Source organism: Lytechinus variegatus, chromosome 6 (genome assembly GCF_018143015.1).
Source record: "Lytechinus variegatus isolate NC3 chromosome 6, Lvar_3.0, whole genome shotgun sequence".
NCBI lineage: Eukaryota > Metazoa > Echinodermata > Echinoidea > Temnopleuroida > Toxopneustidae > Lytechinus > Lytechinus variegatus.
The window spans coordinates 23512486-23529432 of NC_054745.1; the positions used below are offsets into that span (position 1 = coordinate 23512486).

General features: G+C 38.8%; 1 protein-coding gene across 7 annotated transcripts in view; it reads left to right on the forward strand.

Annotated features, from left to right (window-relative positions):
* Positions 1–16947, forward strand: part of LOC121417243 (dynamin-binding protein-like) — a 72150-nt gene that overhangs the window by 10033 nt on the left and 45170 nt on the right. For 5 of the 7 annotated variants that reach the window (XM_041610883.1, XM_041610879.1, XM_041610884.1 and 2 more), the window contains exons 2-5: positions 9998–10210; positions 11669–11755; positions 13003–13134; positions 13637–16120. In XM_041610883.1, coding sequence (XP_041466817.1) covers positions 10015–10210; positions 11669–11755; positions 13003–13134; positions 13637–16120 — 2899 coding nt within the window. In that variant the 5' untranslated portion in view covers positions 9998–10014. Of the gene's footprint in view, positions 1–1647; positions 2379–9997; positions 10211–11668; positions 11756–13002; positions 13135–13633; positions 16121–16947 lie in introns of those variants that run through there. The other 2 variants (XM_041610880.1, XM_041610881.1) reach the window with 2 other exon arrangements.

Sequence of the window (16947 nt, forward strand, 5' to 3'; positions counted from 1 at the left end):
ATGTATGGTTGTACATGTTGGTTTTATAAACCTGTGTGTCAGATCTTGAAAAAGAAATGTAACATCTCAAGCTTGAATTTTTTTTTGAAACAGACATTTTTGTCCATGCACAAAAGCTGGGACATTGAGTGCGCTTCAAAGTGGCATTTTTATTGCATACGTTGACATTTGATATGACAGAACTATGCTGTGACAGCCTCCTAAAAGATGAAGGAGAAGAGCATTAAGGTCAAAGTTCAGGGTATCCATGACGATGGTTTTGGGTTAAAATAGAGCCTTTAGTAAAGGGATGGTCGGGGCTGAATTTTTAAAATTTAAAATTTAAATTTAAATTGGAGCTGAAAAAAAATGCTGAAAATTTCATCAAAATCGGATGACAAAGAAGTTTGAATTTGAAAGTTTATCAATATTTTGGGAAAACAGTTGTCATGAATATTCATTAGGTGGACTGATGATGTCACATCCCCACTTTCCGTTTCCTTATGGTATTACATAAAATCATATTTTTATTATTTCACACTTGTGTGAATAATGTGTCTCAATTTTTGATGAAATAAGTTGCAGCAATAAATAACTACATGTAATGCACAAAATCAGTTGTCGATCCAATTTTTCTTGTTCTTAGAGAAAAAGATTTGAATAACCCTAATTTCATGTAATAAAATACAAAAGAACAAGTGGGGATGTGACATCATCAGTCCACCTAATAAATATTCATGACGGCTGTTTGTCCCGTTTTCTAAAGACTTGTTATATATTAACAAATGTAAGATTTCTGTAAGAAACTTACTATTGACCAATCAGATTGGAGGATATCAGTAACTTATAACTGTTTTTGCAAATTCGTTATTATAACGAGTTGTATGAAACAGACCCCTGATCTAGAGTAGATATGAACTGACTCATACATGACCTTGTTCTCATTGTACCATTATAAACCGGGCTCTGTTCTCATTTGCCCATTTCCATTCAATATGTGTGTGCAGTATTTTCGAGTATTGGCATTTATTCCATTGAACTCATACCCGAGTTCCGAAATCTAGTATTTGAAAGTTGAATGCATCAATCCCTCTCTCATTTTTAATGAAGTGAAGTGTATGTTCGTTTTATGGTCAATTTTTTGAAAGATACAGTGTATATCCACATAGTTTCCATGAAGCCTTCACCTACTTGCAAAATTTATTTAGTTTAATGGAAAATGTGAAGAGTGTTATGGTAAAATAGATGAAAATTGATTTTAGTGTACTATCTGTCATATTAAAAGAGAGTACAAAATTAATGCCCTTCAAAGATTTCTTTTTGAAGAGGGATCTTTAAGAAAACAAAGCATTTGTCAGTGATTGTGAGTGGTAGCTGTTATAATTTACTGAAAATACAATCCTCTTTTTAATATCTGATTGGCTGATTGGGAATTTGCTCCCATGTTTAAGAGCTATCAGTGCCTTCACATTGTAGCATAGTGTGTCTTGTATACACACAGCACTTTTCAGTGTGTTCCTAATGATACATCCTATATTATCAATCCACACACTCTTGCCTTGGTACACTGTATGACTGTGCGTGTGTGTGTGTGTGTGCTACATGTAGGGGCATGTGCGTGGGTGGGCATTCGTGTGTGGGGGGAGGGTGGGTGACTGTGTGCATGTGAAGGCACTATAAGGAGCAGTGTGTGGGATTCCTCGCCAAAATATAATGAGCATGCTTGTCCTGAGCAATGTTACGTATCAGCATTAGTGTGCGATGGGTTTGGAGTGATTGGCGCCGGTGCATTGTGCCTTCGTGTGCTCTACAGCGCTGTAATGAGCAGGTGGCTTTTTACGATGAATCTTATTTGGATGCATGCTTCTTCAGTGGTTGGTGTATAGTTTTTACCATTAACCGTGTGACATTGCTCAGGCATCTTTATGGTGGGATGAGTTTGGTGTATAGTTTTTACTATCCAGTTCCCACATTGTGATATTGGCCAAGCATGAAATGGGATTTACTCTGGCGTATAGTTTTTATTACCCACCATTTAGATATTGGCTGTGCAGTGTGAGTCTGAACCTTTCGTTTTTGCCCAGATTCAATCGCTGATGATATTCAGCATCTCATTGTTTAATACTGTCTGAAAGAGAAGAAAAACGGCATTTATTACACTTTTTCTGACTGTTTATTTCTAATATGGAATAGTCTCATCTTATATACAGATTTTGAGAGAACTGTGTCAGTCAACAAAGGAATAACGGATTTATAAACCAATGGATGTGTGAAAATAATTTTTGTTGAGGAATAAAGCAAGATTTTATTGGAAATGAGCTGAAGTGCGATTAAGGACATGTTTTGAGCAAAGTTGCATCAGATTTGACCTCACAATTTCCTGAGGAGTATTTCATAGGGTAAGAGTAATTCTGTAAATCTTGTTTACTGGTTTAATGACCTTTACATGTATGTATTATGGCTTGTCTCTTAGGATTGAAATGTACTCTACTGTCACCTGTACTCCAATCAATTTTGAACAAGTCTTGACTTTGTCTTAAAAGAAATTGTTTTCTAAAATCCTTGTGATTACTGTTGTGAAGACTTTGAATACATAACCCTAATTTCATATAATAAAAAAAGAACAAGTGGGGATATGACATCATCAGCCCACCTAATGAATATTCATAGACATGCCTAGAACTGTTTCACCTGAATAATGCAAATCATAAAAAATTTGCTATTTCTTATCCGATTTTCATCAAATTTTTAGCATTTTGCTTTGTGAATTTTACCCTATTAATTGACATCTCCAGCCTGGACCATCCCTTTCATACCCCTTTAATAAACCCAATTACACTATGCGGCTAATACATGTAGCAGCATAATTTGGTCGTAAGATTGGAGGAGGACCTCAGTTATCCGCATTATTTTGATGCTGCTATTATCCGCATAATAGCAGCATCGGGACAAGATTTTGAGTTTATGAACGCATTTCCAAATAATGCGGATAATTGCCATGGTGTGGTCACAAGGTCACCCTTTTCCAACACAACTGCATTGGAGGGGGCGTGTCCAGTTGTCATAACGATTATCCGCTTTTTTCAGGACGGGTGCTCGTAAAAAATAATGCGGCTTATTTTGGAGTTTGTGAACGCAATTTTTGTTGAATTATCCGCATTACTCTTAGGCGGCTAATTGGAGGATAGGTTTATGAAAGGGGTATCAGATTGAAATAAAACAAGAAGCACAACACAGAAAAAAATCTTCATTCTCCAGAGGATCACAGTTCCGAAATCCCCTTTGGCAAAATTGAAAATGCGTCCTGCATCGTGAATGATTGATGGGTAAACCAGAGGGTGGTGAGCCATGTAAATTGATGGATCAAAGACAATTTAATTTCACAGCTTTATCAAGAGGCTCTCTAATGGATAAATGTCTTCTCACCTACATGTATAATCCTCAAATTGGCATCAATCGTTTATAGCTTTCTACATACATGTAAAATTTCATGCTTAACTGAGTCTATATGATAAAAAGATGATAAATGATAGTTCTCATTTTATTGAGTTACCAATTGGAACCCTGTTAAGCCATGGATTTTTTTTTCTTGTTACCATTCAAGAGTATAGTGTAGCTCAATTTAAATGCTATACTGTAAAAACTCCGGTGATGATTTAACACCAGCCCGGAATCTATGCTCCATACCAGAGAAGTATTGAAACAACACCAGTTTGGAATCAAACCGATGCTGTTTAATACTAATTGGTGTCGTATAAACAACTTTCTGGTGTTAGACCAAAACAAAACTGGTGTTGTTTAACACTTCTCTGGTGTGGACATATTTAGATTCCAGGCTGGTGTTAAATTAACACTGGAATTTTTGCAGTGTAGTAATTTAAATGGATCAATGATATTTATTAAGAGGCTCCCTTGTTGGATGTGCGTTGTCTTCTTCATTAATCCATGCCAGCTTCCTTAGCATTATTAGCTTTTGATCCTCAAATTGGTTACCATACAGATTCATTTTAACACTTTGAAAAGAAAAAAAAAACATGGATATACATACACGTATATTAACATGAGAATGTATGGGGAAAAGAAGTTAAGTTTTATTTTACATCCGATTCTGATGAAATTTTTTAGTGTTACGTTAGTTGGATTTATTCAAATCAACTTTTTTCAGGGGTGGACTTGACCTTTATTACGGACAGGCTACATGGATGCCCTCTTCATGAGTACATGAAATTGTACACAGTGTATTTCACAGTTTGCATTTATCAGGAAACTAGAGTGAAATTTATCCTCATACATGTACTTTTAAATAGATTGAAATTAAATGATATTAAACGATTGGCTGAAATGTATTGTTTTTATACAGGGTCCTGTCATAGTTTGGTTTGAACACATAGTTTTCAACAATCCCACGTTTATAAAATGATACACGAGTCAACATTAAACATTTCAAACAAAATATCAAAAACATGATAATTGGTGCTAAAGAGAAAACATTTAATTGTTGCTTTGGTTTATAGCACATCATACTACTATTAAAGTTGGGGCGTATGTAGTGTAGGTCACCCCCCCCCCTTGAATATATGATTTGCTCATTATACATCTACATACAGAATTATTCATTGAATAATAATATTAATACGCAGTTCTTGTATAGCACATATAACGTCCCTATGTGCTTCCAAAGGACTTGGATTGATGATTTTCTTTTTCATGAATCATACGACACTCCAGAAAGTCGAGATATATGCTTTTTTTTTATTAGAAAGACAGTACAGGGCATGGAAGAAAGAAAGAGACTGAAAACCATGCGATAACACACGTAATAAATACAAAATAAATCTAAAACTGGTTTAAAATAGTTAAAGATATCATACTGCATCATTAAACTGTAGATATCAGGCAATATTCCCATAAACTGTAAGTATTGAGAATTGACAGCAATTTTTTTTCAATTGTTCTGTGTACATGTCATTACTTTGTATATCATGTGAAACATTACATGTAAATTGTCTAATCCTTTCTCAGTGAACAGGAGTTTAATACATGCACATGTATTTGACCTCTACCAGTGACCAGCCTAGCGTGTTTTTGGGTTAGCCAGGCGTTATTAGAAGCAGGATAGAAAAGTTCTCTGTATAATACTGCATGCAAACTGAATGCAGCACTGGACGAATTAATCAATCAATATACATGTACACTACATGTACATGTATGGTGAGCATGTAGAGATGGGGTTTCATCCACGTGTGTAGTGATGAATACTATGGCTTGATGTAATACAGTGAAAGTACGAAATAAAACCTCCAAGTTTAATTGTACATCATGCATTTAGTCCCAGTTCATGCAAATCTGTACTGGAACAGGCATTTTAGTATTTGCACATCGTATAGATCTTTTGCAAAAAAAAGAGAGATTATGAATGAATGCAAAATGTTTTTTAATATCTTGTACAATATTAGTGATGAATTGATACTGAGGGATGATTGGAAGAACGTGTGCATGTTTCATTATGGTATGATGAGTGATTAGTATAGTACAAATAACAATGATCAAAATAATGATTATTAAAGTGACGTGTCCGGTTTCCATCCATTTGAGCACTGAATATAGCCTAATTGTCGGTGCCATTTTGCTCTGTAAACTGAGAAAAAAAATCCAAATCATAATTTAAAAATAAAATAATTATAATCCCTTTTACTACAAAGCTTTGAAATCACAACTCTTCTGATGCAGTGTGACGCCGTTTTATTGCTTAGGCAAAGTACTCAGCTGTCAAGGAGTGAATAGATGCATAAAACTTTTAAACATTGCTGTAACTATGTATGCTTTTCGCATTTGTCAAAAGGACCGTCTGCACCATCCCGAGTTTTCAAATCAGCGCGCTATTTCTGATCCGGCAAATTATCCCGATTTCGAGATTATTTGTAATGGAGATGCAAACATCGTGCTACATGTAGTTTGTAGGATTAATCACGAGATTGCAATCAAGTCAACTCGGGATTATTTGCAACATAGCGTGCTATTTTACGAATTATCGTGCTACTTCGCAGGGGCAGACGCACTTGGGATTATTTATTCACGGCGTCAGACCATAATGCATCGATGCCTCGCTCGAGCAGGAATCGCTCTTCTTGCGATGGTGGAGACGGGGTTTCTTGAATTTTCGAGATTAATCGCGAAGAGGGCCGATCGGGCTAAAATCTCGAGATTGAGCAAACCGGGATGGTGCAGCACTGCCCAATGTCACTTTTAGCTCTGGTCTGGGCCTTTATTCATCATGAGGAATGATCTACAACTGTATGTGAACAACTGGTGTGAACAAAAGATACATTATCATACAGAGGATAAAAGGGATGATATGTATGTGAACAACCCCTCTGATGACCAAATACATAAGGGATGATCACATGTGAATGACCCCTTTGAGCACAGTTCTATACATTTTCATATACAAAGGGTGAATCTGTTGAGGACAAGATACGTACATGTTATCATAAGGGGTGATGTGTGAACAACCCCTTGAAGATATAATCATGAGGGTTAATCTATTCATGTGAACAACCCCTTGAGGACATAATCACAAGGGAAGATCTGTGCATCTGAACAACTCTTTGGAGGACATTATACAGTGAGAGATGATTCACTGTAGCTGGGTTGTCTGTAATATATTAAAGCAGTGAGGGATGATCATTGGATCTAATCTCATTCAGGGGCTCAACTAATCAATAGAGACTAATATCCTGCATGCATGCGTTGTGATAGGGGGCTATGGTTAGGGAGAGAGGGAGGGATGGAGGGATAGCGGTTAGGGTGGGTGAGGGACGGAGGGAGGGAGTGAGTGAGAGATGGGAGAGGGGAGGGATAGAAGGAGTGGGTGAGAGAGTGATGGAGGGAGGGAGTGAGCGAGTGAGAGATGGGAGAGGGATGGAAGGAGGAGTGGGTGAGGGAGTGATGGAGGGAGCGATGGAAGCGAGGGAGGGATGGAGGGAGGGAGGAGTGGTGAGGGGAGAGGGAGAGAGAGGGGTGGCTAAGAGAGGGAGGGAGGAGTGTGGGAGCGAGTGAGTGAAAGATGGGAGGGAGGGACTGGTAGGCAAGGGGAGGGAGATAGCGATGTGAGTGTGTGTGATGGAGGGAGGGGTGGGTATAAAGGGGAGGGAGGATTGAGAGATGGGAGTGAGGGAGGTGTTGGTGTGGGAGGGAGAGGGAGGGAGCATGGGAGGGGTGGGTAAGGGGAGGGAGTGAGTGAGACTAGGGGTGGGTTAAGGCAGTGAGGGGTGAGGAGGGACTGGTGAAGGTGGGTGAGGGAGGGAGGGAGGGCTGGGTGACAGCTTGAGAATTAAAAAAGGAAGGGGAACCGGGGGGGGGGGGGGGAGCAATTGTGTGTCAATCAGATTCTTTTTCAACATACATGTACAGACCTAATGTGAAAATGTGAGATAACAATAAACAATAGGACAAATAGAAAATGAATGATGAAGTAAATTATTGTAAAACGGTAATAAGAGAGCAATACATAAAAGTATTACACTTTTGTTAGGAATAAATTTAGGCTACATAATATGTGTGCCACAAACCAATTATATATTGGCTAAGTGATCAAGTGCTATATATATACATGCATGTTTTGTATCTGGTAGGTTTCCAAATTGGATTAGCAGTTGAGCAGTATTGAATTACTCAGTACACATGGAGATCATGCTAATTTGCATTCATATCACACAGGAACATTCTAATATAAAGTCAAATACTACATGTACATGTTTATTTCACATTTCAATGATTAAATATTTATATACAGTATGCGATGTAAGGTTGAGTGTTAATCCAAGTTAATTGATTGATTAAAATTTCCTGTGTGTTTATAAGACATGTGATAGCCAAGTGTCATCTGATTCTAATTGTCACTTTCACGATTAATGAAGGTATCTGCAATGTAAAGCAGGATCGAGTTTAAAGTCAGCATGTCTGTTTAGTTGAAAAAATAATTCCTGGTCTAATTTTTTTCCTCCAACTCTCTTTCAAATGACAGTAAACATTAAAAACATTATTGTTATAATTTTTTATTCATTATCTTGCCTTCTTTGTTCTGATGTATTTGCTTAAGTATCATTATTATCATCATTATTTCCATTTATTTTTTAAAAATTATTTCTCGGGGGGGGGGGGGGCACTTACATTGGCGAGTGGGGATACCATGCACGACCAAAAAACATGTAAAAAGGATGTCCTTTTCAAGATAGGGCACATCAAGTACATATCATCAAATGCCGATACTTGTTAAGGATGTGGAAAAACCTTGTTTAGGGTGCTTTTCGAGACCCCATGGTCGCACATGGTATCCATTCATCAATGAAAGTGGCCCCCCTCCCGGGATTTATACATGTTTATATATTTGTGTATTATTTTTTGTTGGGAATACAGGGCTATTTGTGCTCTTTTGGGGAGAGGGGAGAACTTCCCTTTTGCCTTTAATATTGTGGCTATATTGCACTGTACACACTAATCCTACATTAGGGGCTAGATAATCTTATAGTGGTTTATTCATTTATTATCGTCAGGGGAATGCCAGGGGCACAGTTCATTATAATGTAGGGCATGTTCTGTCCTAAGGTGGTTTCAAACCGCCTCGATCACAAGAATCTCTGTTATATTACGAGAACTTTTTCATGCTAAAAAATAGCATTTTTCTCGCATTTCTTTCAAATGCCATCAAAATAATTTAGTTTCGTTCATGCATGAGTGAACACGGAATGTTTTTGTCTGGGGTTAGAAAGGAGGCTTGCGCCAAAATGGCATGAAATGATCAATACGATGGTCGGACTTCTTGCTAATCAGGGGACTTCCTCTGAACCTTTTCATTACCTTTGCCATAATTTTCGAATTATGCGGCCAAAATTTGTTTCCAAATCTACTTATTTGCTTGAATAGTTCTGTTATTGTTCGTTTTCAATATGTTTTCTTTCAGCTTTGAATATTCCTTCTTTAAGCAAAAACAATTTTTTTTACAACCCAAGTATGGGAGAGCGTCAATTTTATTTTTCCAACCCTTTCATTGTGTGCTACAAAGGTTATGGTGCCTTTGAACAGTGGCATATTCATGGGTGGGGGATCAGGGTGCCCACCCCACCCCCCCAAAAAAAAATGATTATAAAATTAATAAATAAATAAATCATGACCAGAAAAAAATAGAAAAAAGAAAATCACAGAAAACATAGAAAGTGAAATATGATATCATTTTCTGAATATTATGTGAAAATCACAAAATTTGATATTTTAATAAAAAAATATAGAAAATGTTTTGCTTGCTCGCTTCAAACTTTTTAATACATTTTACCCAATCTGCCTTATCTTGCTCCTTCAAAATCGACTCAATAGGTTACACCATTGCCATTGAAAGACATGAATCCTTTTATGTTTGTCCTACCAAGCACATAATTAAAAGTGAAGGATTCAATAACCCCTTGAAAATAGGATTCATGTCTTTTATAGGTACCATAGCATAATTTGTTTCAGATAATAAAAGGATTTGAATAACTACAAATTTTCCCAATTAATAATGTAAATCTTCGTACTTGGGTTGACAAAAAGTCTTCTTTTCTTACTAATGAAGGAAAATTCAAATATTAAAGAAGTTTAAATGAAAAACAAAATAATTCAAGTAAATAAATGAATTTGAAAATAAAATTTGACAGCATAATTTGAAAATGGTGGCAAAGATAATGAAAAGATTAAGAGGAAGTCTGCTGATTGGTCAAAAGTCTGATCATCAAATTTATAATTTCTGCCATTTTGGCGCAAGCCTCTTTTTGAACCCCCAACAAAAATGTCACATGTTCACTCAAGCATGAACAAAATATATTTTTTTTAATTGCATTTCAAAGATAAGATATAGAGCATCTATTAACATCAAAATATAGATATCATAATTTCAAACAAGTTTTTATAGACTTTTCAAAAACTGTCCCGTTTTTTTATATGCACTGTATATAAAACATTCTTTATTCTGTTTATTTTGTTGTAGGTGCCATAGCGACCATCATGGAGGTGGGCTCGCGAGTGGTGGCCATCTTTGATTTTGAGACGACGGAGCCCGGAGAGTTGGCGTTGAAAGCGGGAGATGAGGTTGATATTACGTCGAGAATCAATGAGAACTGGATAGCTGGGACATGTAATGGGAAGACTGGAACCTTTCCTGCTAACTTTGTCAAGCCTGTTGATGAAGCAAGCTCAAACAGTGAGTTTTATTTTCATAACCTCATCAGTATCATCATCATCACCATCATCATAATCGTCATCACCATCATCATCATTATCTTCATCACTATCATTATCATCATAATTATCATCATAATCGTCGTCATCGTCATCATCACCATCATCATCATCACCACCATCATCACCACCATCATCACCATCATCACCATCATCGTCATAATTAACATCATCATCACCATCATCATCACCATCACCACCACCACCACCACCATCATCATCACCATCATCATCATCACCACCACCACCATCATCATCACCATCATCATCATCACCACCACCACCACCACCACCATCATCATCACCATCATCATCATCATTATCACCACCGTCATCATCACCATTACCAGCATCTCAAATTATTATCAATATTCAGTTGCAGTCTCTGGCGGAGGCACAAGTGTTGCATGCCTCCCACCTATATATATTTTGAGAATAGCCCATGGAATTTATATCAATTTTGGTAATTCATTACAAAATTGTCATCTGTACCCTCTCTATTTTTAAATTTGCTATTGTGACCCCCCCCCCCTACTCTTCATGTATTTCAAAATCTTTGATTTCTTATTATCAATATTCATTGGTTGATGGGGGAACAAGGGGAGCATGTCCCCAATATACATGTATTAGAAATTCCTATTGAAAATTCAGTTATAATTGATACTGGTATACATTTTGAAAATTATTATCCGCCCCCCCTCCCTTTCAAATTTGCTATTTGCAGCCAAGGGGGAAAACTACATGGGATGGGAGCAATTTGCGTGTACGTAAGACCCTTTTTACTTTTTGATTCAGTGATATACTCATGATTTTATTTTTGCCCCCAAAATTATCAAGAGATCATTGGAAAGGAAAAAAAGGGGCCCTGGGAAATGCCAATTCATTGCAATGTTAAAACTTATCCAGTAAGTTGTGTAAATCAGAAGATTCTGTGTCATAACAAACCCATAAGACATTTTTTTTTGGGGGGGATGGGGGGGGGTTATTGGTGTTGTGTATACATAAGACCATTGTTCATTTTGATTCAATGATATAATAATTATTTTACTTTAATTTTACTAGGAACTACAAGTATTTTTTCTCAGTTTTTTTATATACTTTTCTGTGGTGTCTGTTTTTTTTTATATAATATCATGCTATTTGTCATTTCTGTACAGTATATTTATTGTATTTTGATTTTGATGCGGGGAAATTTAATTTATTGTTCAAAATGGCCTGAATCGGTTTTATCACCATGGATCTGGGCTTCATCAAGATGGAGATCATAACTGAATTCATAGAATGTTATTGATAAAAACGTGCAACTTTTCAAAGCACGATGAGCATTCAAAGTTAACATGGCTCTACAAAAATTATTACTATTAATTGAATTTTAAAGGACTTGCTCTTATTTTTTGCTCATTTATATTTATATCTGTAGTATCAGAGAAGAAGCCCACTTCATATCAAGTCACGGCAGTACAGGATTATCAGAGTAGCACAGAGGGCGATCTCTGCTTCAAAACAGGTGAAATTAACTAGTATACAGTCCGACCTCTCTTATCCGGACACGTTGGGACCAGCACCAATCCGGATAAGGGATTTATCCGGATGTGGGAGACCCAGTATTAGATACACGCAGCTGCGCTGCCGGCTGCCTCCCCAGGCCACCAGTGGTAACTACACTGCACTATTGTAGTGGGCGTACGGTAAAGACAATATTCACTGCAGAGTCAGTGCAAATAATAGGCAGTGTTTTTTATTGAAATGAAATCGATCGATGGCCAAAAATCTTGGATAATTTACCTGCTAAAATGACTGAGGTATACATCGAGCATACTTCAAAAGAAAGTGAATGACTAGATGAAACCAAGTTTTAAAATTAGATCATCGCGGCGGGTATCGCAGCTTCGCAATGTCAGCCATTGTTCCACTGACTGTAGGCTCAAACATGATAGATGGCGCTGTCCGTATTATGCCTAAAGTTAGCTAGCAAGACATGTGTTGTTTTTCCCGCGAATCAAAAAGAGAAACGTGATGAAATGTTTGCGCTGCACCCTGATTTACTGGAAATTATCATTCCTAAAGTTCTTTTGGTGATTTGGGTGGGATATTTTCATGAAAAATATGTTTGGTGTAGGGTGACTATGTTTGGAAATATATGTAATCAGAGTGGGTTTATGTATAGGATTGAGTTTAGATTGAAATCTCATTTCCTCATGTACCTGTACTAGATTTAAAAAAAAAAATCTCAGCAAGTGTGCATCCGGATAATAGAGAGATCCGGATAAGGGGAGGCTGGATAAGAGAGGTCGGACTGTATTTTTTTTGCTTCATTGATATGGGGGAGGGTTATAAATCTCAAAATTACACGATCTTGTGTTGCATGAAAATTTATGAGGTATAATCTAGAAAGAAACACTATTGGGTAGAGGGTCTGTCGAATCGACACTGATATGCATGTCGATTTGGTAGACTACACGTACATGTAGTCTTAAAGGAGGTGCATTATTATTATTATCATTACCCCAGCTTTAGCTCAAGCAGCCTTCCAGCGCTCAGTCCATTTCCAGGAATTAATCCTGCCTGGTACCTATTCAACCCACCCGGGCTGAGTGCGGCACAAAGTGGGTAAATTCTTGCTGTTCAAAGGCAAACACGCCATGGCTGGGATTGGAACCCACGTCCCTCAGGTTGAGAGACGAGAGTCGTAACCACTAGACCATGACGCCCCCACATAATAATAATGTAATGATTTTTATTTTTTGTGTATAGGTGACGTAATAAGTGTTTCACACCAGATTGATGAGCATTGGTTGGAAGGAACATTGGATGGTAGATCAGGGATATTTCCAGTTAGTTACGTGAGTAAGGACATCTCTTGCACCAACCAAGCAGCAATACTAGGTACGTCTATCTCCTCTCATAATGATAATAATAATAATAATAATAGGCATTTATACAGTGCCATCTATCTAGAAACATGCTATTTCAAGGCGCGATGTTATTATTATTACCCCGGCTTTAGCTCCAGCTGCCTTTCAGCGCTCATGCATTCAAGGAATTAATCGTGCCGGGTACCCATTCACCTCACCTGGGTTAAGTGCAGCACAATGTGGATAAATTTCTTGCTGAAGGAAATTACGCCTTGGCTGGGATTCGAACCCACGACCCTCTGTTTGAAAGGCAAGAGTCAGAACCACTAGACCATGACGCGCCCGCTTTGTTATTAAAATTTATAACTATGTACTGGTAGCTATACAAATTGAGACCAATAAGAAGTTTTGATAGGTTAATGAAGAGATTCAGGTTAAATTATTTTTGTGCAAAAATATGTCAGTCTTATAGATTTATATGTTAGCAATGATATACAACTGATATATTTCCTCCTTTCCTATCCTGTTCTCAGAATACGAGGCTAGAGCCACTCAGAATGTTACAGGACAACTCAGTGAAGAACTGACCTTCATGATCGGTGACATCATCACTATTACGGGAAAGGTTGATGATGATTGGTTGAAAGGAAGAATCAACGGCAAATCAGGAGTATTACCAGCAATATGTGTGCAACCACTCGATACAAACTCATTAAACGGGCCAAAGACTGATGGAACAACCCAGGGTTCTGATTTAAACTTTGATGTGTTGGATAAAGCTTTCCAAGGGACCAGTACTACAGTGGGCGCAACGGGAGAAAGGCCACATGCAAAGACATTGTTTCCGTTCAGTGCGGAGAGAGACTGCGAACTTAGCTTCATGGACGGTGAGACTATATATCTCAGAGTAAGAGTGGATGAGAACTGGTTAGAAGGAGAGCTTGATGGGAACGTTGGACTGTTTCCCGCAGAATTTGTTGAGATCCTTGTGGATATTCCTCCTGGGTATGTTCCTCCAGAGGCAAAGTCAAAGAATGTTTCTCTGAAGCAAGGTAAAGCATCGGGTAACCCGGTGCTGTCCTCATCATCAACACAGGGTGAAGTAGCTGTTGTTAAACCTCAATTACTTGACGTTGGACAAGATAAAGGTGTCACTCCTGTTAAAGGTAGACGAGGGAAAGTCCTGTATGACTTCAACCCTGAAACAGAACACGACGTCTCGGCCAAACAAGGTGATATCATCACCATTATGAGCAAACCGGACAATGAGTGGTACGAAGCTAAGAATCCTGCCGGTAAGGTTGGTTTCATCCCAATCGCTTATGTGCAATTATTAGAGAAACCAAGGACTCCATCTTTCAAGAGACCTGCTCCCCAACCACCGGGGGTGAAACCATCAAAGAAAGGCACGGCTCCAAATGTTCCTAAAGGAGGACCTTCAGATAATAATGCCAATGATTTGTTTTCACTTGACCAGCTTGGGACCCTCGATTCACGGAATACATCAGCTCAACCTGATAATCCTAAGCCAAGTTCCGGTGGTGGATTGGATGATTTGTTGTTCTTTGATCCCCTGGGTGGAGGTACGGATCCTCCCCTCGCACCCTCAAAACCAGGATCCCATAATCCTACACTTCCACATGCTTTCAAACCAGGTGGCAGCACCTTCAAGCCGGTGTCCTTTGCAGGGAAAAGTACAGCCAACACTGCAACTGTTGCTCCTATGACCGCCGAAATCCAAAGTTCATCTCCTGCCCCACCTCCTCAACCTAATAGGGGAAATTCCCTTCTTGACATGAGTCCTGTTGATAAACCGATGTCTCCTGTAATGATGCCAATGGCTCCTGTCGATGCAAGCAATATATCGTCAGAGCCCAAACCTACAATGACCAAACAAGAATCCCTTGATAGTCTTTCAAAGTTTGACATCCTTGCCGCAAGGCCATTCAATCCCACTAGCTCTAAGCAGATCAGGAGTGTGCAGCGTCCAGTAAATAGAGGTTCATCATCAAGCAGCATAGATGCCAGTGCTGCCATTCACTCCACCGCTGCTATGTCTGGAGGCTCAGAGCCGGTGGTCCGAGATCCAGAGCTCTTGACGATATCCCAGGTCAATCAGGACTTGGATCGTGCGATGCTGGAAGGGAGTTCACCGAACAATAGTGCTGGTTCAGGACTTCTGACATTATCCCAAGTCAACTCAGACCTTGACAAGGTAATCCAGGAAGGCAGCCAGGAAATGACACCAAACTTCAATGCAGCCTTCAGCAGTGAGATGGAGGCTGTCAACAATGTTCCTTTATCCTTTGATCAGGATGATTTCAGACCACCTGTTCCTCCGCGCCAACCGTCCCCTAACCCATTTGCCGCAGCTGTCGAGGAGCAGCAAGCAGAGATGCAACCCAGCAAGCCCCAATCTTCCAACCCATTTTCTGCTGTTACTCCTCCAGGAGAGGTGGACAATGCCTTTGCAAATTCATTTGATCCATTACAAAGTGTTCCAAATGCCACCCTTCCTCGAGATGATAGTATCCCATCGGACATGTCTGATGATGCCTTTGCCCAAGGGATCAACTTCACCATCAACTCTCCTCTCAGCATCCCTCAGGAGACCCCTCCTACCTCCACCTCCTTCAAGCTTCCTCCTCCACCATCTCCTGGCAAGCGTCCGATGGCTCCGCCCAAGCCGCAGAAGTTTGATCCTCGGAGCGCAGTGCCCCGTCCACGGCCTAGATCCAGATCCAGCGTGGAGAGCATCGAGGCTGACATACCTCATCCGCCCCCGTCCCAGAAACCTGCTCTTCCTCCCAAGCCAGACCTGGATCTCCTATCTGACACCCAGCGTGCTGCTAACCCTGAGCTAGCAAACTTTGAGGCCAGCATTCAGCAGATATTTGATACGTCAAAGTGGGAGACGGACGAGGCAGAGGTCCCGGGTCAATCAGCACCAGTTCCACCACCTCCTGTCACCAGAGGTGCTTCTCTCCTGGATCAAGATCTTGGTGTTATCAGTCAAGGTAAGTTCTTGGTGTTGATATCTTGATGTAAAGGACTTGGTGTTTAGTTGTTGGTGTTAAGATCTTAGTGTTATCTGTCAGGGTAAAATCTTGGTTTTAATAGCTTGGTATTGAAGTCTTAGTGTTGGGCATCTGGTTTTAAGTCTTTGTTTTCATCAGTTGGGGAAATTTCTTTGATTTATATCCTGGTGCTAAGATCTTTGTGTTATCTTTCAGGTTAAGTTCTTGGTGTTAATACATTTGTGTTAAAGACATTGTCTTTGGATGTTGCATTGTTGTAAGATGTTTGTGATATCAGTTATGTAAATTTCCTTTCAGAGCCCATATTCTGATCACTCAAGATTTGAATCCTTTTGTTTTTAGCTCATCCGGCCCGAAGGGCCCGATGAGCTTATGGCGTCTGTGGTCCTTCCAAATTTCAAAATGCTTTCTTCTTTGGTATTTCAAGTCCAATTTCAAATCTTTTTGCTTTTAATATTTCATGGCACTAGGTGGGGATCCAATACTTCTATGCAGAATTTTAAAACTCATTAAATATGCTAATATATGCATATTTTTCAAAATTCACAAAAAATGTTTCTCCTTTATTTGTCGACAAATTTTGATATTTTTTGCTTCCATCTGATAGAGCTTCATGAGGTTAACCAAATTTTCTACGCAGAATTTTGAAATTTTCATTAGAAAATTATCCTAATTTATTCATAATTCCAAAAATTTGCTTCTTTTGATATTAATATGTCGACCAATTTTGTTTTTGCTCTGGTAGAGCTACATGAGAGTCACCAAAATTCCACACAGAATTTTGAAATTTTTACTATAAATTAGTT